At 34.4% G+C, this 20,529-nt stretch overlaps 4 protein-coding genes across 5 annotated transcripts; 2 read left to right on the forward strand and 2 right to left on the reverse strand.

Annotated features, from left to right (window-relative positions):
- Positions 1–6,883: 6,883 nt before the first annotated feature.
- Amacr (Alpha-methylacyl-CoA racemase) lies at positions 6,884–8,699 on the forward strand. The gene is made up of 3 exons (XM_089703342.1): positions 6,884–6,928; positions 7,191–7,319; positions 7,475–8,699. Exons 2-3 carry the CDS (start codon positions 7,212–7,214, stop codon positions 8,501–8,503), a joined length of 1,137 nt encoding a protein of 378 aa, XP_089559468.1. The 5' UTR covers positions 6,884–6,928; positions 7,191–7,211; the 3' UTR covers positions 8,504–8,699.
- On the reverse strand, positions 8,398–10,255 carry JMJD4 (jumonji domain containing 4). 2 transcript variants are annotated; one of them, XM_089703323.1, is made up of 3 exons: positions 10,155–10,255; positions 9,261–9,889; positions 8,398–9,173 (listed from the first exon to the last, which is right to left on the reverse strand). In XM_089703323.1, the coding sequence occupies exons 2-3, from the start codon at positions 9,776–9,778 to the stop codon at positions 8,513–8,515; spliced, it is 1,179 nt and encodes a 392-aa protein (XP_089559449.1). In that variant the 5' UTR covers positions 9,779–9,889; positions 10,155–10,255; the 3' UTR covers positions 8,398–8,512. The 2 variants fall into 2 exon arrangements, with proteins under 2 accessions (XP_089559449.1, XP_089559458.1); XM_089703332.1 differs by having other exon boundaries at positions 10,151–10,253.
- A 687-nt stretch (positions 10,256–10,942) lies between these two features.
- On the forward strand, positions 10,943–16,845 carry Pcif1 (Phosphorylated CTD-interacting factor 1). Its single transcript, XM_089703479.1, has 7 exons — positions 10,943–12,242; positions 12,360–12,500; positions 13,167–13,343; positions 13,765–14,033; positions 14,380–14,590; positions 14,782–14,840; positions 15,070–16,845. Exons 1-7 carry the CDS (start codon positions 11,313–11,315, stop codon positions 15,290–15,292), a joined length of 2,010 nt encoding a protein of 669 aa, XP_089559605.1. The 5' UTR covers positions 10,943–11,312; the 3' UTR covers positions 15,293–16,845.
- Positions 16,846–16,942: 97 nt separating this feature from the next.
- Positions 16,943–19,576, reverse strand: Maf1 (repressor of RNA polymerase III transcription Maf1). Its single transcript, XM_089703570.1, has 4 exons — positions 18,865–19,576; positions 18,665–18,785; positions 18,030–18,307; positions 16,943–17,821 (listed from the first exon to the last, which is right to left on the reverse strand). Exons 1-4 carry the CDS (start codon positions 19,068–19,070, stop codon positions 17,761–17,763), a joined length of 666 nt encoding a protein of 221 aa, XP_089559696.1. The 5' UTR covers positions 19,071–19,576; the 3' UTR covers positions 16,943–17,760.
- Between the last annotated feature and the right edge of the window lie 953 nt (positions 19,577–20,529).

The raw sequence follows: 20,529 nt of genomic DNA on the forward strand, positions 1-20,529 counted from the left end.
CTACTGACTGTGGCGACAAATTCACATTTTTTGATGTTTCTAACGGCTTCAATTCTTATCCTTATCAATTCGAAATAGTTTCCCGGCAATCGGACATTTTTTTCTACGAATCCCATAACAATTTGCCTAAAATAAATTGCTGTGATATGTCCTTGAAAATGTGTTGGAAATACCAATGCATTAAGATTAGAATTGAATCCGTTAATGCCGAAAAACCTCTATAAATTTGAATTTGGCGCCGCATTGTTCAGCAATCACCTTATTTATGTAAATACCTAATTAGTTTCAATTACAATACAAATGAATAAAGGCTTTGTCAGATAGGACGCGTATTTTAGCGCTGCGTAGTAGCGCTACAGCGTCCTGTTTTAACGTCGCGCGAGGCTTCGTCAAACAGAACGCTTTAGCGCGCGTTAGGACACAGCAATTGATATTATTAAAGCTGCATGTTGTTTACATAATTATTACTTACGAACAAAACAAGGTACAGCGATATTAACTCCGGAGTCGGAAGAATTGTTTACTTACCAGTTTCATTAATTTCTTCTCCGATTTGTGCCCACAATTTTGCCTTCATTGATATATCTTTATAGTTTATATGAACTATCCTTCGTATTATATAAGCATGGATATTTTCTAACCAATTCTATCAAATTTTCGGTCATTATGCAGTATTTTATTATTATTTTACGCCTATTAACTCCGACGCTAAAATAAAATTTGTAAAAAAATACAACACCCGACGTTAAAGCGTCCTAACGCCGCGACAGAGCGTTGCGTACTGCTAGCGCCGGCGCTCTGTTTGACGGTATTCTACGATGGTAGTAGAACACATCTTAGCGTCATATCGCGGCGTCAAATTAACGCTCTGACGCGCGCTAAGTACGCGTCCTGTCTGACAAAGCCATAATATGAAATAATTGGCTAAGTGTGAGTCTGAAAGCCAATAGACTACAGGCCCATGTTGAAAAAATTATGGGTCATTTGACCCACCACCTGACCTATCTAGAATGATATAAGAGCATAAAATAATAAGATTCAGCACTATGACGTCACTCGTAAGCTGTCCACCTGAGTGCAGATGAGAATTCGAAAGTTCAGGTAGAGATTTTCTCCCCTTGTCTCCATGATTTTTGTACGGCGTTGCGGAATAATGGCTTAAAAGCAGTATAGAAATAGTATGACACAGATGCCGTACAAAAATGGTGGTCCACAAAGTCGGAATTTATTTTTATTTTTCGACAGTTCCCGGGGTAAATTTGGTCATTTGATTTTGTACGGCATCTGTGTCATACTATTTCTAAGTATACTACTTTTAATCAATTATTCCGCAACGCCGTACAAAAATCATGGAGACAAGGGGAGAAAATCTCTACCTGAACCTTCGAATTCTCATCTGCACTCAGGTGGACAGCTTACAAGTGACATCATAGTGCTGAATCTTATTATTTTATGCTCTTATATCGTTCTAGATAGGTCACCTGGTGGGTCAAATGACCCATAATTTTTTCAACACGGGCCTGTAGTCTACAAGAAACATAAGAGAATGTATAAAACCGAGCCGAACTTTATTTATTTATTTTCACATCTCCTTACTTTCCTTCTTTTACTAATGTAAAGTAAGGCTTGTTTTTGTACATTATCTAATGTATCTAGGTCTTTGCTGGCACCATTTAATAATTTATTTGTTGATTTACACCAATTGTGTGCGAAAAAATTACAAGTTAATTTAAAAATAAATTCCTTCAATTCTGTTTTGTGACTATCACATTGAATAAAATTCGTATCTATATTCACATACAAAATAGTTATCATATACATTTTTAAATTATCAATACTACTTTTATACCTTAGTATATGGTGCAGAGTATCTTGTATATCAGAGAAATACCTTGTCAATTCTTCGCTAGGGTAATGTAACAAATGTTTATTTTTGTAATATTCTCTATGTTTAAGATATTTATTAGTGCCAGGATCCTTTGTGTATAAACATCCATTGCAAGTTTCACAATTTTTGAAAATGTGTTTTGATTTCCGTAAAAGATAGCCTGTTACATACTCGAGCTGAGCAATTATTCTCGGATTTTTCTTTTTAGTTTCGAAACAGCATATTATGTCTTCATTTATTACATCACTATAATCAACTTCGGAAACAGGACTCGTTCTAGAATGATTTTTGAAAAATAATTCGTCAAAAGACTCAAACATCGTGCAAAAATCCTCTTCACAATTAGATCCACGAGAATAATTGCTGCTCATGTTGGTAACTAGCAAAGATGCAAAAGCAGCTTCGAAAGCAGCACATGAGGGCGAGTTGTTTCTGAACCCATGACTGCGAATACTTCCAAAAAAGTTTTCTAAAGGATCCTGGTTCAGATGTCTGCACCAAAAGGATTTAATTTTGTAGTCATAGAACAATTTGTCACGTAGAAGCTCCATATTTTCAATTGTTTTAACCCAATTGTTTATAGATGGTACAGTGCCAGAACTACCTTTCATCGTAACAAATTTCATTGATTTTAAAACTCTTTTAGCTTCTAACCAAATATCACTGTGTCTTGACTTCGGCGTGACGTTACGAAGCAAATCCTTTCCGGACCGATTTGTTGAATTTTTTTGACTTCCATTTAGCGAGTCGAATAAATCGTCCATGAATATAATGAAATCGGCAGTGTTTTTTGTTTCTTCGGGTAATAAGCCATTTTCTGAAATTTGTTTTGTTAATATTAGATAAGAGTATATGCAGATTATCAAAAATAGGGATCTACCAACAATTACATACTACTACAATAGTATCAAAAGCAATTACAGTGCTCGTTTAGAACCAAAATGTTAAAAATATTTAACTTTAAAAGGAAAAATGGTGTAGTCTGCTGCAATGTTTTTTATTTTTTATTTAACATACTTTACTAATAATTGAAGCCACTATTTATATTTACTTACCAGCTAAATAACCCATCGTTTTCCCAACAGTCTGGCTAAAAAGCTGCGAAGCATATTTAACTTTCATTTTAAGTATTTTATTTTTGTCGCAATGATATTCTGTTAAGTTTTTTATTATTTTTAGCCCTTTATATGTGGGGTTATTTTCATATAACTGGGTGATGTGCTCCCATTTTACAATCTTTTCTTCACCCCCTATGGTAACTTTTAAATTTTTCGTTAATAAATTATTCCTTATTCCTTTCAAAAGATGTGGAACATCATAAAGCGGGATGATTTGTTTCCCATCAACCTCAAAAGTTGATGTTCTCAAGCTTACATTTTTTCTTAAATAATTTCTTCTTGTTTCTTCAATAAGATAATTTATGGCACTCATATTTGATGTGCCTTGATCACACACTGTGGCCAAAACAGTGAAGCCAATACTGTGCAGTTTTTTAATATTTTTTTTAATTTGTTTTGCCAAAATCACTTTCGGTGTACTGCCTGAGCAAAATGAATATGAGATAGGTTGCTTGTAGTTTTTCAGTACTCCTCGTATCATAAAAACTAAAACATGGTCAGCTATCTTTTGAGTGGCTTTCCCATTGTAGTTTACATACCCTGATATTTTATCTTTCTTTTGATTATATTCAAAATGTGGGGAAAGCGCCATCTCATCAAAGATTAACGTACATAGCTTGTCGTCCGTCTTCATTCTTTTTACTCTTTTTGATAGTTGTACAAAGATATTTTCATTTATGCCTGGTTTTAAATTTGCTCTTGACACCATTCTTGAAAGTGTTACTGGAGAAGGTAAAACAAATATTTTGCTAAGCCATCGATATGCTTTCGGTCCAACTTTATACATACTGAGTGCCATAATTTTCTCCTCTTTGGTGAATCTACGTCCCATTTTTGGTTTATTTATTTCACGAAATTGCATCACAGTGAAGATAGCAGCCAAGGTTTTGAATTTTTTTAATGTTGTTTGAAATGCAGAATTTGTGGAGAGTTTCTTGGCTTTCTTCAATCTTTGTTTGAAAGAGTCATTTTCGTTTTTCAATTTAAGTATCTCATTTTTCAGAGCTTTTTCATTTGTCGCCGTTTTCTTATTAAAGTCTGAAAGTAAAATATACATATATATAGTTAGAGCATCAGTTAGTAAAGCATAATGGGATATTTATTTATTTATTTATTATTTATTTATTTTACAAGGATAGCCAACAATTGTTAACACTAATTATAGAAATACAAAGAGAATGCAATTTAACAAATCAAGTGCAACAAATTAATTATAGGCTAACACCACATGCCTTCAAAAACGGTTATGATTTAAGAACAAACAAAAAAAAAAACTGATAGCTACACAAAATAACGTTTAACAATTATCAATAAAATATCTATTTAAAAAAAATAATGTCAGCCATATTAAAATAAAATCGGAATACAAAATTACAATTTTAAAATATTAAATTAAAATACATAAAAACCAACTTATAAATTCATTTTTTTTTTATATAAATAATATCTAGTTACATAAAAATGCAAATATTGCAAAATGCATGAAATGACTATCTCATATGAAGTGATCATTATACAAAATAATTTTAGAGAAAGTGATCATTATATGAAACAGTTTTAGATGAAGTGATCATTACACAAAACAATTTAAGGCAAAGTGATCATTGTATGAAACAATTTTAGATCAAGTGATCATTATATGAAACAATTTTAGACAAACCAATATGGACTTATTTAATTAATATTTAATTATTTATTGCAGGAAAATGTCTTATTCCCACAGGAAGATCCATAAGATCGCAGTTGAAACCCTGGGGCAAAAAACTAGTGATTATTATAAAAAAGTACGCCCAGCTTTATAGCTGTGTGAGCACATCTCATTCCCACAAGACAACCCAATATAACTGCTATAACAACAGACAATAAACATAAAACACTTACTTCTTGCAGAACTTGTAGAAGGTCGCTTGGACTCTACTTTTTGCTGCATTGGTTTGACCTCAATATTTGTGGGAGGAAGAGTACTAATGTTAGCATCAGCTGCTGCTCCGCCACTGGATGTAGTTTGACATATTACAACATTAGCTTCAGTGGCTCTTCCACTGCTGGAAGCAGTTGGATTTGTTAAATCCGCAAGTGGCCGTCTTTTTAACACTGTAAAATAAAATTCAAAAGCATATAATACATAGTTGTTAGTATGCATATGTTAAACCCATTCTTGGTTAAAATGCATATTCATCATCATCATCATCATTTCAGCCAGAAGATGTCTACTGCTGAACATAGGCCTCCCTCAAGGATTTTCACTATGACCAGTCCTGTGCCGCTTGCGATTACTAACAACCTAGCAACCTTCACCAGTTTATATGTCCACCTTGTGGGAGGCCGTCCAACACTACGTCCTCCGGCCCATAGCACTTTGTTTAAGCTAGAATTTCCTAGTTAAAACTAGAATGCACTATATCATATTCATAAGTATATTTAATTAGACAAAACTAGTTCTTGCTGTGAACCTTAAGGTGACTACAGATGGCCGCTATACCGTTAAAATGCATAGTATAGCACAGTAGCATTGCAAAAATTTACATTGTGTATATTGCATAAGATACATTTTTTGTAACCTTCAAGGGCACACTTCCATATGGGCCTATGCTATAATGTAGAGTTTTACATCCCAGGTATAGCAGCAGTCTGTGGCTACCTTATTTAAATTAAAACTTAATACTAGTTTTGATTCGCTCAACATCAACAACCCATTACGTCCCCACTGCTGGGGCATGGGTCTCTTTCCGCAAGGTTCAGGCCATACTCCAGACACAGGGCCTAGTCCGGATTATGACCAACACAAATGAATTTTAGTTCTGCAAAATCGTGCAAATTGTGAAACAGAAAAAATAAATCAAGCATACCTGATAAATGGAGCGTTGGTACAGCATTAGGACTTAGCATTTTGCTCCTAGTATGGAAGTCAGACTCAAAATGCAAGTGGCAAACGCGGCGGCGTTTGAAAATGATTGCATTTTCCAGGCTCAAAATATCACCCCCAATATTGTAAATCCATGTTCGAAAACGGTCAGGTTCTTTATCAGGATTAGGAAATTTATGAAGAATTTCCTGTCGTGAATCTGAAATAAGATTATGAGTTATGACAATCAAACCTCAAATCCAGCAAAGTTATAGGTACATCACGTCAATCGACGGGTAATTTAATTCTCAGCAACTCAAAACACAGTTCAGACCAAAATAACACGCTAGAAATCAAGATTTCGAGCCTTTACTCCCGGAGTCTCTCTGGGGCTTTACGAAAGGTGAGAGTTTGGAGGTCTCAAAAGCAAGGATTTTATAAACCTAGTCTTTCCCACAAGTACTTACCACAATGCGGTACACAGCACATCTTTTCCGAAGTCATTGTAGATAATCTTAGTCCATTCAACGTAGCCGGGGTCAATAGTAAACAAACACGATCGTCGGAGTCCAAGAACGGAGCGGGGTTATTCAAATAAAGCGTAGTCAACAGAATCCATAAAAAACAGCCAGGTCGTGAGTAAAATATATCGCATAGAGAAATTTCCATCAAACAAAACGAAAAACACCACAATATTAAATTGCAATGATTAACATTGACAGATTGTCAGGTCAGACATATTGAATTGCGTTCCTTTACCAGGAAAGTAATAAATTTTATGATATGATTTATTCATTTGTATAATAGTTGACACAAAAAAATATATACTGAGGATACCAGCAAAATAAAATAAATTAATTTATCAAAAATATAATAAAGTATAGATAACAGTAAGACGGTGGGATTACTGTAATTCGTGAAATGGAGCGCGTCCCACTCCTATAGAATAGAGCCATCTATTGACTTACGATGAAACAAAACGGCCTCGACGATTTTTCATACAAACATAAAATGTATTGAGTGAAAAGACCCTGTTTTCAACGTTTAAACAAAGTCAAACAAGTTTTCAAGTTTCAAGTAATAAATTAATGATAATTTATTTTAAGAACATAATCTATTACTTATCTTGTTTATTATGGTATAAGTATAAAGAATTTTAAAGAATGTTGACAATAACCCATTATATAAACTAAATGCAAGTTTGTTTTTTTTTCTTTCTTGATATGAATATTAATGTATTTAAAACTACGTGGACTTTGTAACTTTAAATTATTGTCACAGTTTCACAAATAACAAATTATATCTTACTAATTCCTCCTTATTGTTATTTATTAATAAGTATTGAAAAGGAACAGAAAATATGGCTTTAAGAGGCATAAAAGTTGTGGAAATGATTGGTTTGGCCCCAGGTCCTGTTTGTGGGTCTATTTTAGCTGATTTTGGAGCAACAGTTACAGTTGTTTCTAAAGTGAGTACAGTTGAAAGTTTATAAATGTTTATTCAGGAGTAATTGTGGAACTGAAATGTCTTATATAAATTTATTTGTGTCTTTACCTGCAACTATATGTATATAAGAAAATATTAATTTTATATAATTTTAATTCTAAAAATTTCCAATTACAGATAGAACCATCACCAGTTGATGTAATGTGTACTGGGAAAAGAATGCTATCTGTCAATTTAAAATCAAAAGAAGGTGTGAGTGTAGTAAAGAAACTGTGTGCTTCATCAGATGTTCTTATTGATACCTATAGACCAGGAGTATTAGAAAAACTTGGTCTTGGTCCTGAAGCCCTTATGAAAGAAAATACTCGCCTTATTTATACAAGGTTATCAGGATTCGGTCAAGGTGGTTATTATAGAGATAAGCCTGGACATGATATTAATTATGTTGCAGTATCAGGGGTACTCTCAATGTTACAGAAAGATGGGCAGCCACCTAAACCTCCTATAAATCTTCTGGCAGACTTTGCTGGAGGAAGCATGATATCTGCTTTAGGAATTTTGATGGCTCTATTCGAAAGAACGAAATCTGGAAAAGGACAACAAATAGATGCAAGCATGGTAGAAGGTACTGCCTATGTAGCAAATTGGCTCTTCAAATCAAGAAATTTACCTTTCTTGAACCAAGAGCCAGGGAAAAATATATTGGATGGAGGAGCTGCTTGCTATGATACATACAGAACAAAAGATGACAAGTTTATGGCAGTAGGTGCTATAGAACCTCATTTCTATTCAAATTTCCTCGAAGGTTTACAGCTACTGGAAGATGATTATAATCAATATGGTGATGAAGAACAAAATAGGAAAAAATTCCAAGAGATATTTTTAACTAAAACTCAAGATGAATGGGTTGCTATATTTGATGAGTTAGATGCATGTGTTACTCCGGTTGTTGAATATAACGAAGTTCATAAGCACAAATGTAATGCTTCTAGATCTTCATTCTATATAGACCATAATAATTTGGTTGCTCCAGAACCTGCTCCTAGATTGTCAAGAACATTAGCTGAAGCAAGTGGGAAAAAGCAACAAACAATACATGGTCAACATACAGTGGAAGTTTTATTAGAACTTGGTTACAGTAAAGTAGAAATAAATAACTTACTAGACAGGGGAATTGTTTATGCCATAAGAAAATCTAATCTTTAAAACATCTATTTATTTCATTATTTCAGATATTTTTTTTATTATATCATGGTGTTCAGATATTAAATCTTGGCTTATAATTTTATTGTTAATTAAGGGATGGTCATCAATGTATTTTAAGATTTTTAATAGAATCTTTAAGTCAAATGTGATATGGTTATTGCCAAATGTATAATCATTAAATACTGTAAACTTTTTACCATGCATTTGATTTAATCGTTTTTTAGCAATGTAGATAATAAAATTAATAAAAATTTGCATGTCCATACCAAATAAGGACTTTAAAATCACTTGACATTGACTAACAAATTCTGGGCTGTCCTTAAATTCTGCTATTTCTTTCTCTACATCTTCCAAATTCTTTAGTAATGCCATCCAGACTTTCTCTATATTACATGAATTAATAAAGTTATGGTTTACAGATATAGTATCATGTAAATTAAAAACTTGATGGTACCATCCAGATGGTACAAATATTGCATCTCCTTTTTCTTGAATTATTTCAAAGTATTTTATATTTTTATGATCTTGTGTGTTGAAAAGTAGTGGCAAATTGCCAAGGGTATCTTTTAGTTTTTCTTCTTCTCCTGGTGGAAAGAGAACCCATTTTTTTCTACCCACAACATTCACTGACCAGCTGTATGAGGAATATACATCTGCATGTAATGGTGTCCTAAAAAAATAATTATTAAAATTATGAAAAATACAAATTCATATACTGTAGGTATTTAGTGTTTAAAAAAAGTTCATCAAATCATACCATGAATCTTTTGGACCTATATAAACAAATCTGAAATCATCTTCTTGCATATCTTCAGCATATTCATTTAGCCAATCAGAAGCAAAACATGTAGGGACTTTGTAAAAATTATAAGCAAGATTTTCCTTTTGTAAAGTTGCTTTCAAATGCCAGTCCTTAAGGTACAAAAGCTTTGGTTTATTTTCATTCTTTAAATAGTTTATATAGTCTATTATTTTCATATCACATTTGCATTGAGCATTGAAGTTAATTTGGTTGCAGTCTGCTATTGGAGCTTCAAATTCTCCATAGTTAGTCATAAAATAATCATAATTGATTTTGTCATTCACAACCCAATGTTTGGAAGACTCCCATTCATTACATATATTTTGAATTATAACTGGAGCATTTGGTAACATGAATTTTTCAAAAAAGGTGTCATATGGTAAATTTTTATAGTCAACAACTGGTATTTGACAATAATTTGGCTGAGTTTGAAAAATACTTCTGTGGATGTTATTTATTTCTAAAGTTTGCATTTTAATATACTTATATTATGTTTTTAATTAATTTTCATCAATTGATCAGTACATATTTCAATTTCATCTTCATCTCATTTCATCTCATTAATAAAACTTTCATTACTACATCTGGAAAATACTCATTCATGAATCAAGTAAAAAATACTACGTAATAATACCATGCCACTTGAAAAATATTAGCTCGATGGAAGAAATTAACTGTAGCAAACATTCCCTGTTATCTTCAACTTGTTAAATAATGTAACCAGTGGTTGTATAGGTTAGGGTTAGTGGTTAGTCTAACCACTATTTTTTTAATTAGTGGTATATATTATAGGATCGTAAATTTAATAATATCTATTTGGTACTCTTCAGTTACTCGTGACGTACCTACCCCTGAAATTTAAATTATTGTAATTAATTGTATTGTAGTTTGTACTTTTCAAGTTTTCACCTTTCAGTGTTCATCTGTCACTCGATCTGTCAATTGTCATTAAATCAATTTTGGCATTGACATAGGCAAGCGAGTCTGTGATAGATAGACAGTTGAAAATTTCAGATGATATCTTTCAGTTGCCGGTAACAATAAATAATAAAAAATGGAGGGGAACGATTGCCCCGGTGATTAATTGCGAGGAGTGACCAATTTTTTATACTAAATGTTTTTTTTTTTTTCATATTTGTACCGTGTACGCCACAGAACAAGTAATATGTGTTCGCATTGTCGCGATTCCGACTTGCAATTTACTGATTACAATTACAATTTGCAGTGTGATTGTACACGACTGGGCTAACATATAATAAACATATTTCATTTTATCTTTTGATTATTCTTTAGAAATAATAATGAAAATGGATAAAATAGTGCGACGAATTAAATACAATACGAAAACAAAAATGAAAAATGATGATTTTAACAGAAACAAAATTACGATTGCCGAGTATTTTAAATTTTTATTTATATTTATTATAAATCATATATTAGTAGCTACGTAATTCGATTAATTTGCTATTCGTTCACTACCTCAGTTTACCACACAGGTCTACCATCATCTACCATCTTCAAAAGGTTCAAAATATTTGTATTAATGCTTTAAAAAGTGATGTTTAATTTAAACCGTAATTTTTCGTAATGATCACAACACTAATTTTGTTGTTGACGTCTGTTGATACTTGATTAGCTTTCATTTCTTTAATCTGTGCATGGCAGTGCTTGGGGAGCTACGCAAAGCAATTTTTTTCGTAAAACATTCGATATTTACTGTGTTTCCATAAAATTCTGGTGCATTTATGTTTAATAATTGATAAAATGAGTTTTGAGACTAATTAAATATATTTTATCATGTGTTTCACTAATATTAAAGCATTGTATGCAATTGTTAATCTTGGCGGTAACAACACCAAGTATTCCAACAAAAATAACAGGCTTATAGGAGACTTATTAGTTAACATTTATTCATATTAATTTAATATTTTGAAACTTATTTCACTTTAAAGAAGTAGATTGGTGATTTAGAAATTTACGACAAGATCCAATAAAAATATCACCGCTATGAACGATGTTCGGGATAAAGTTGTTCCTGGTTCCTCTTCATGGGAAAATACTACAGGACAAAGTGATTCGTCACCGGAGCTACAATCTTCACCTAGTGGAAGTGGGGATACACCACAAACGCCTGGGGTACCAGCACCTCTTGCACCGCATCTTGCAGCAGATCTACATCCTGATCTTATTCAACAAGGTTGGCGAAAATATTGGTCTAAGAGAGAGAATCGTCCATATTTTTGGAATAAAATATCAGGAGAATCTATGTGGGAATTACCAGCTGTTAAAAGAGACTTTGATCCAATAACAGACCCTTTAGGGATTTGTCACACAGGTCCTCCTAATGCTGGCAACATGACACCAAGTGCAAATAAAAGACGACCTTCAGAAGATAATGGTCCTCCACCCAAAAAGTTTGTCCTGGCTGGTCCTTGGGACATTGAAGTGCCAACAAATGTTGTGATATATGAACGTCCGCCTACTATTTGCCCGCATCCTCATCCAGAAATCGAGGGTTTCAGGTTTACATTAGCAAATAAATTGCGACAATGTTATCAAGAACTCTGTCACACTAGGGAAAGTATAGATGCTCCTAAAGATTCATTTAACAGATGGTTGATGGAAAGGAAAGTGAACGACCAGGGTGGGTCAGATCCATTACTACCCAGTCACTGCTTTCCAGAGATCTCAAGGTCAATGTATGAGGAAATTATGAATGATATACCTATAAAGTTAACTCATCCAAAGTTTACCGGGGATGCAAGAAAACAGCTGTCTCGATATGCAGAGGCAGCTAAGAAGATGATAGAATCCAGAAATGCTTCTCCTGAAAGCCGTAAAGTTGTGAAATGGAATGCAGAGGATACATTTCAATGGCTTCGGAGAACTGTTGGTGCAACTTATGATGACTTTCAAGATCGATTAGCACATTTGAGAGTAAGGATATTCCTGCGTTTGTTCTTTGCTATGTAATTCAGAAGCTATGATATGTATTGGGAGATAAAACAAATCTACATGAAAATATATTTTTATTTTCCATTGTTTATTTTTCAGAGACAATGTCAACCACACTTAGCAGAAACAGCTAAGGCATCTGTAGAAGGCATATGTTTAAAAATATACCATTTATCAGCTGAATATGCAAGAAAAATAAGAGAAAAACATAGCATTCTCTTAAAAGAAAATGGTATTCAGGTAATAATTTATATATATTCAAAAAAAACATAAACAACATAATTATGAATTCTTAATTTACTCAATTCTTATTTGATTTTTGAAGAATTGAAGTATCCTATAGGACTATGTAGGTATGATTTTATTTAGTTTTTTATTACATAAAAATAAAACAATACATTAATCAATAATAATATTATCATAAAAATATGCAAGTAATTATTGTGTAATTGAACTACACCATGTTTCACATTGAATGAATTTTTTAATTGATTCATGTGTGTAATAAAAATTCTTATTGGATAGAAAAATTTTAATACATAGTAATGTTTACTTTAAACAGATGGTTTTTAGCAATACATTCTCTACCTATTTTTTTTTTTCAAATGAAATCTTTCATACAATGCTATAGGGCATTGAGAAGCAGTTATGCCAGTTTATATGATCAAAAAACTAAGTAGTCAAATATTTATATATAGTATGTACATATTGTGTACATTTGTAGTATCATAATATCAGTAGGATAGTATATTAAATTGATTAAATTTTAACAATTAGTTTATAATTGGTACTTATTTTCTCCTAATACATAGGATTTCTCATCACTTCTAGTTAATCAGTGTCCAAAAATCATGCTTATATTTATTATCACTTTCTGGTCATATATAAGTCGGGTCTCGTAAACAGGAGATGCCGGCACCGCTCCAACAAGCGGCGCTCCGTAAGGTGTGGTGCTACCCGGTGCAGTTCGCGCTGCCGGCACCAAGACCGCCGCTCGTCGAACACTTCCTCGATCGCGATCAAGTTCTACTGCGATATTTGGGCGAAACACAAGTTTTGAACGCTGCGTATTTACAAAAATTGGTGGGTGCTTACTTTTTTACTGAGAAATTTATTTTATTGTTGAGGGTCTGCGTGGTCTGCTACTAGTAGAATTCTTAAAAAAATATTATATTTATTTTTAATTAAGCACTCAATAATTTTTTGGTTTATAAGTCGTCGTACAAATCGTAATATTATAAAAGTAAAAGAAACTCAATGTAATGTGGAGTGAGTGTGAGTTTTTTTAAGTAGTTTTACCTTTTTTCTTTTGCCCGCCCGCCTTTCGTTGGTTCTATCTGCATAATTATAGAGTATAGGCGCAGGATAAAAATAAAAATCACTTATATCACCAGGATTTACAGTAGTGACTTTTCCTTTATCCTATTAGTGATTTTATTCAATCAGTTACCTAAAAACTTGTAGGAAGATGTAGTTATAATACTTATAATGTTTCAAATTGCAGGAGCATCTGTACCGCTACAGCTGCTTCGACGACAAGAAGTTCGAGCAGTTCCTGTCGCGCGTGTGGTGCCTGCTGCGGCGTTACGCGGCGTGGGTCGGCGCGGGCGGGGACGCGCAGCTCACGCAGATGGCGGCGCCCGTGCCCGTGCTCGAGTGCCTGCAGCGCTGCTTCGGGGTCACCTTCGAGTGCTTCGCGAGCCCCTTGGATTGCTACTTCAGACAGTACTGTTCTGCGTTCGCTGATACGGACTCGTACTTTGGGTCTAGGGGGTGAGGTTGCAAGAAGAGCTCAATTGGTTTTTTTTAATGATAATATTATTTATTAACATTATAATTGCAAGCGAATTTTTAAATTTATTTGCTAAATAATTATGCCAAGTCAATGTTAAATAAAAAAATCAACAAATCTAGAAATTTACTTATCTGTATCAACAGAGCTTAATTAAACAAACAACTTGATATTGTATTGACATTAATATTATATTTTATTTCATGTCGTTTTGTAGCAAATTCACTTTCACGTCCTTTTGTGAATGTATAGACGAAAAATATTTTTTAGTATTTTTAATGAAAAGATAAATTTCATGTAAAAAAACATTGATTGTTCGTGTTGCAGGCCGTTCCTGGAGCTGCGGCCGGTGTCGGGCTCGCTGGTGGCGCACCCGCCGTACTGCGAGGAGCTGCTGGAGGCGGCGCTGCGGCACATGGAGCGGCTGCTGCAGGAGTCGGCCGAGCCGCTCAGCTTCGTGGTGCTGCTGCCCGAGTGGCCCGACCGCAGCACGCACGCGCTGCACAAGCTGCAGGCCAGCCACTTCAAGCGGAAACAGGTTAGTGCCCAACCACAATGTCTCAACCACTTTACGCATTGTCTCAGTTGCCCTAATCTATTGTACCCAAATTTTAACATATTTTATGATTGGTACAAGTTACCTTTTCTATTTTGCAATAAAAAATATATACTCTCAACACGTATACTTTATGTATTACAAATATTAGAAATCATTAAAATCTCTTACAGGTTGTCATTCCTGCATTTGAACATGAATATCGACATGGCTTTCAACATGTGCTTCCAAAGTAAGTAGTAACTCTTTTTCACTCAAATATCAAATAAAATACAAGTATATGTTCAATTTTACTATATTTTGCGTAAATGGTACAATAAATTATATATTTGTTTTAAGTTACTTTATTTGTAAATTTTTATAATCTGTGTGCATTTGTTTGACATTACTTTATTAATTGTAAATTTTTATTTCTGTGTGCATTGTGCAATAGTTAGTTATCAACTATACTCGTGTGGCAGGAACGAGGTGTACTTCAGATGGGGCGGGGGCACGGTGGTGGTGTGGCTGCAGAACGCGGCGGGGTTCGCGCGCTGGGGGCCCACGGAGGAGCGCGTGGAGGCGCTGCTGGACGCGTGGCGGCCGCGCGCCAAGCTGCGCGAGCCCGACCCGCCCGCCGAGCCCGAGCCACACGCCCCGCACACCCCACACACCCCGCAGACACCTAGCGACAAACGAACGTAATATTGCCAATCGCCGTAGTGACAGTAATAAGAGAAGAAGTAGGCCAAGAAGCTTATATCTAATACACTGGAGATTGCACTATGACCATTAACTTGTAACAGGAAAATATGACGTTGAATGACGCCTGTATGTTTTTTATCCCTTTCACACCAACTTGCTAAGTTAGGTGTGAAAGGGATAAAAAACCAGTGTATTAGATATAAGCTTCTTGAAGTAGGCCAACTCCAGGCGTTTAGGAACGCACGGTACATAAACTCGCGAGGCGCAGGATTGTCACTTGTCACATTGATAAGTAATTGTATAAACAAACAACAGCAATGGCGCGGCCCTCACGAGACCGGTAACAGAGTGGGAAACCGAGCGGCGCGGCGTTGTGTGTGTGTGTGTGTTGTACCTACATGAATGGGGGGCGTGGCCAAGCGCTCCGCGTACATACAAACGGCGTGATGTATTTCTCTCTTTTTACTATGGTAGTGATATCCGCCCAAATTTTTACCGTGCGTGTGTGGTTTGCTGATGATTTAGTGGTTTCAGGTAAATGTTCGCAAATTTATCTAAAATCACTCTTTGATTTTATAGTTGTAGCACTACAAGGTCCGTGAAGGTACGCTCATATACGTCACAAATATTATGAGTGTATAGATCGCTCGGCGAAACTGGAGGAATATCTTCGCTGTCTTAGGTACATAAATTTTGTCTATCATCTATTCTCTGAGACGATCTTAATTCACCGCGCGACAAGTATTTGTGTCGATTGCTTTGAAACGAATGGCGATATCGATTTTATTGGGGTTTACTTGTACTATTCTCATTTCTTTTGTTATAGTGATTTTTTTGTATTTATTTGTGACAATTATGAATAGATGAGTTTTAAACTAACATTATATGTTCAAATAATTAGAATTTTACTAGAAATATATATTTACCAAAATCATATGGACTAAGGTCTATGATGATATCTCCATTAGTTTCAAATTTTACAATAGTTTAGATTTGTTGGGGTGGGATCGAGGTGATCTTTAATTGAGAAACGCTACTTCAGGGCCTCTGCATTTAACTATTGATTGTAGACTATCAAATTAAAATGTAATTGGAATCTATTGCAAAATTGAGCGGAAAATCTCACAGGGAACCATTCGCGTAATCGGGTTATATGTTATGTATCATTTGAGGCTATTCATAATTTTATTTCACAAAACAAATATCTGCCTTTATTGTTCAGTGAAGGTAGACTAGATATATCAAAAAAAAATATATTACGTTAGTCCTCAAATAATACCTTGTTGCAGATATATTATTGACTAAAACAGCTAAATTTATAACTTGTATAAACAATCTGACAGTGCTAATTAAATCAAGTAGAGTATATTATTATGTAAACTAGAATTTTAAGATATTATATGGACATGTAAATAGTAATAACGCGCAATGTACATAGTTTTCGAAAAGATTTTAGTTATCAACTATTGTAAGTTCTTTTATTAAGGGCCCCTTTTTCACTGTTGTATAGTTCTATAAAGATATTATATTTTGATTGTTTAATTATATTTTTTTGAAAAAGATTTATTTTATTTCAAACGAACTCCACACAGCATTTTTACCTACTTCCAGATGTATTTATAAAGGAAGGAAGACAAATAAAACAATTGATGCAGACAAAATTTTTATTAAAGAAAAACTATTACATATCTACTTTAGCCAAAAACGCCGAAACAATAGGCGGAACTACCGAGACATTCCACAACACCATCAATATTTTACTAATTCGTTAATTTATAAAGCCTAATGTCTACCCCACGTCAACACTCGTAATATACAACTGAATACAGCTGATACTTTTCACACCTTTAACATCACTAATTTAGTTTAAATTTCAAACCCTTTAAAATTTAAATTCTGTAATACATATTTTACATCAGAAATTCATTGTGATTATCAAAGGTTTTCCATAAGTTTAAATTATTTTAAGGAGTAATAAAAGTAGTGCAGTGCTATTAGTCTGAGATACTTTTACATTGTCAAATGAACTAATCAACTAAAATATATTAATTGCTACTAAAATATAGTTTATACTGAATTGAAATACATCTCTATTGACTTTAAAATTGACCTAATTTTTACTGTATGTTATAAAATAATGACTAACTAAGAAAATAAATCTTAACAGGTATATTCAGAGTTTGTGCTTGAAATTGAGATCTGTTATTATCATCATTATGTAGTTGCATAACCTTTAGAAGTATAAAGTTTAATTAAATATATACATAAACAATTAATATTTTTGAAACATTTACATTTATTTAAAGGTGTAGAATTATTATAAATATGAATTGTGTATTATTACCTAGTTGTTAATAATAAAAAAATGTATGTGAAGAATAAGGAGAAAGTATAAATTATTATTAATAAAATGAAAAAATAAGTATTTAGTTTTAAAATTACAAGGTAGTCTGCAAAATTTATTAATTTTAATTATACTCTTCATCTTCATCCATAGCAAAATCAACACCAGAGTCAGCACAAACAGGGCTGTAAACAAAAACATGATAATTAATTAAAGTTACTATAAATATTGATATATGTAATGTAACATAATATGATCAATTTCATAGTAGGTAGTCTTAACACATTTTAAATACATACAATTATAAAATTTTATAACAAGTGATTCAAAACTATACTTCTATTGAATTTGTTATAATATTATGAACTATATTAATATTAGCTTTTTCATTACCTCATTGCCCTACAAGTGAAAAAAACAATTCTTTTCAGTTTCACATTGTAAAAGAAAAAATTGAAGGTCCACAAACATCCAGGCTCTCCAAATGGGTCACTGGCTAAGTCGGGATTGTAGCTATATATTCTGCAGTCAGCTAGCTGGACCTCCTCGTCAATAGCAGCCCACAAGGCAGGTTTCAGCTGTCGCCAGCGGAGTCCACCCACAGCAGAAAGAGCTGCGTCCACTGCACTTTGCACCCATGTCAATGATGGCTCAGCACTGAATTCACAACTCTGCATATACAAGAAAACTTAATTAATTTATTTATTTGAAAGACGTAAAACCTTTTATATGTTTTTGTGCAATATAAATATTATTACTTTGTCTCCGCAACTATTTTGTCTCTCCCACCTATGGGCTAGTATGAAAGTGCGCACACATAGCGACGCAACTCCCCATACAAATTGATGGGAGAGACAAAGTTGCTCGTGCGCACTAGCTCTTATTAGACAACACAAAAATTCCACTATACCTCAAAATCTATATTGCAAATTCCTTCTGGTCTTTCAATATTATTTCTATGCAAAGGTTTGGAAAATTATTTGTTTACAAAATATTGCATAGTATGAAACTTATTTAATAATATTTACCTTTGCCAATGAAAAATCATAATCTGGAAAGGCAGCATTCAGTGTAGCAATCAAGTAAAATAAGGTTTTTCGTGATATAGTATCACACAGGACTCCCTCCTCATCACCAGAAAGGCTTCGGCTGAAAAGAGGAAAATAATAATATTCTTTATACATAATATCTGTGTGTATACAAGACAGGTAAATTTTTAATAACAAACCTATATGTAACACTTTCTGGTGGTGATAGAGCCTGAAGGTTGTGAGTTGTCTCACCCGCTGCAGTAAACCTTTTGTAGAAAGCCTTCTCACCACCAGCCATTTTACAGCTGTAGCTTTCTACACGGCCCTGCACAGCGCTGTCTCCATTCAAGATGGACAGTGCACTACTCAGTGCCTCCAGGCGACCACTTTGCAAGAGTTTCATCTTTAATGCTCTTGTTTATTCTCTTTACCCACACAAACTTCTTGTCGTAAACGTAATATTTGTGCAAGGTGCACTACTTCTGTACATAGCAGAGGGGTGTATAAATATTCCTTTTCTTTTTGAATGGAGAAGATTAACACTCGGAATCAAATTCGTCTTCTGGTCTTCTTCCGCGCTGATGGAATGCGGGTACATCACAAATAAGAGTAAAAATTTAGGTTTTTGTACTGCTAAGGTCGTTAGCAAAATGTTTATAGCTTTCGTAAATATAGCGTATGTGTACACAATGGCGCGTCACTTGTTGTCCTATTCGACACAACACTTATCACTCTGTAATATTAGACGTCAGAATCCATATCATACATCGTTAGAACCGCGTTGAAACACTTAATCAAAATAACTATTCAATTAGAAGTTACACTTCAGTAAATCTACGCCAAACACCGTAAAAGAAAAACAATTTCTTGACCTGTAGAGACAAATAAATCTTACATCAAAACCAGAGACTAAAGATATATATCATAGAGTGTCTTTGGTCTATATTAGCGATTTTTTTCTAGTATAAGGAAATTGAAATTCCGCGGCTGTACTTATAGTAGGGGAGCCCAAGAGGGGATTTTGGGATTTACTCGAGCGCGTCAGATTACTATAAGGGACGGTACCTTAGCTATTCATTAGTACCTCTAGTCAATATGAGCAGTTATGGTTGGTGGGTGCGCTCAGGGGCCCCGCTGGAAAATTTGAATAATCCATAATTCCCTAAGGCGCTGACTCCACGAGCGAGAGAATCGCGGCGATATTATCGTCGTGCCACGTATTTCTATACACTCTCTATGGAACCGTCTCCACACGGCGATATTATCGCCGCGATGCGACGAGTGGCAATGAGCGTGCGAAACGTCATTACATCGTCGCTAGCCCGCCGCGACTAGCAGCGGGCCCGCCGCGCGCTCGCAACGATCGCGCAGCGGGCGCGCTGTCAAACGCAGCGGCATTTCAGCGTTGCCTCTGGTCTTCTCGTAGTTCTCTTCAAGGAAACGTGGCGATACCGTTACGAGTCGCCGCGGAAACGCTGCGATTCCGTTACGACTCGCGACGATACGCGGCGGAATTATCGCTCGTTCGTAGAGATTATCCGACGATATAAGGGCGGACTCGTCGCGATTCTCTCGCTCGTGGAGTCAGCGCCTAAGGTTGAGCTCGAATCGTCAGATTAGCGAAATGGGGACTTCTTATATTGTAATTAACCCCCCCATATATTAATCTGACGCGCTCGAATAATATTACTTTAATTTTTTACCCTTTCTTCATAGCGATTAAATCGCCACTTAAATCGTCAGATTAACGTATACTTTTTTTCAGTGACGTCCTGGAGCATGCAAAATATCAATATCTAACGCGCTTGAGTATTTCCAAGCCAATTTTTTTCTTTTTTAAATTAAAAAAAATCAAAAAACCC

The sequence above is a fragment of the Colias philodice genome, chromosome 2 (assembly GCF_061535455.1).
Source record: "Colias philodice isolate Cphi_HAF_F1 chromosome 2, ilColPhil1 Martin Lab GWU primary, whole genome shotgun sequence".
Lineage (NCBI taxonomy): Eukaryota > Metazoa > Arthropoda > Insecta > Lepidoptera > Pieridae > Colias > Colias philodice.

Bases quoted from the DNA above. Each gene is read 5' to 3' on its own strand.
- Maf1 (XM_089703570.1), bottom strand. From the start codon at position 19,070: ATGAAACTCTTGCAAAGTGGTCGCCTGGAGGCACTGAGTAGTGCACTG. The intron at 18,786-18,864 runs GTTTGTTATTAA...TCCTCTTTTCAG, and splicing joins CCAGAAAGTGTTACATATAG to CCGAAGCCTTTCTGGTGATG. The intron at 18,308-18,664 runs GTAAATATTATT...TTGTATATGCAG, and splicing joins ATGATTTTTCATTGGCAAAG to AGTTGTGAATTCAGTGCTGA.
- JMJD4 (XM_089703323.1), bottom strand. From the start codon at position 9,778: ATGCAAACTTTAGAAATAAATAACATCCACAGAAGTATTTTTCAAACT. The intron at 9,174-9,260 runs GTATGATTTGAT...TTATTTTTTTAG, and splicing joins ATAGGTCCAAAAGATTCATG to GACACCATTACATGCAGATG.
- Pcif1 (XM_089703479.1), top strand. From the start codon at position 11,313: ATGAACGATGTTCGGGATAAAGTTGTTCCTGGTTCCTCTTCATGGGAA. The intron at 12,501-13,166 runs GTAATAATTTAT...TCTCGTAAACAG, and splicing joins TAAAAGAAAATGGTATTCAG to GAGATGCCGGCACCGCTCCA. The intron at 13,344-13,764 runs GTGGGTGCTTAC...TTCAAATTGCAG, and splicing joins CTGCGTATTTACAAAAATTG to GAGCATCTGTACCGCTACAG.
- Amacr (XM_089703342.1), top strand. From the start codon at position 7,212: ATGGCTTTAAGAGGCATAAAAGTTGTGGAAATGATTGGTTTGGCCCCA. The intron at 7,320-7,474 runs GTGAGTACAGTT...TTCCAATTACAG, and splicing joins CAGTTACAGTTGTTTCTAAA to ATAGAACCATCACCAGTTGA.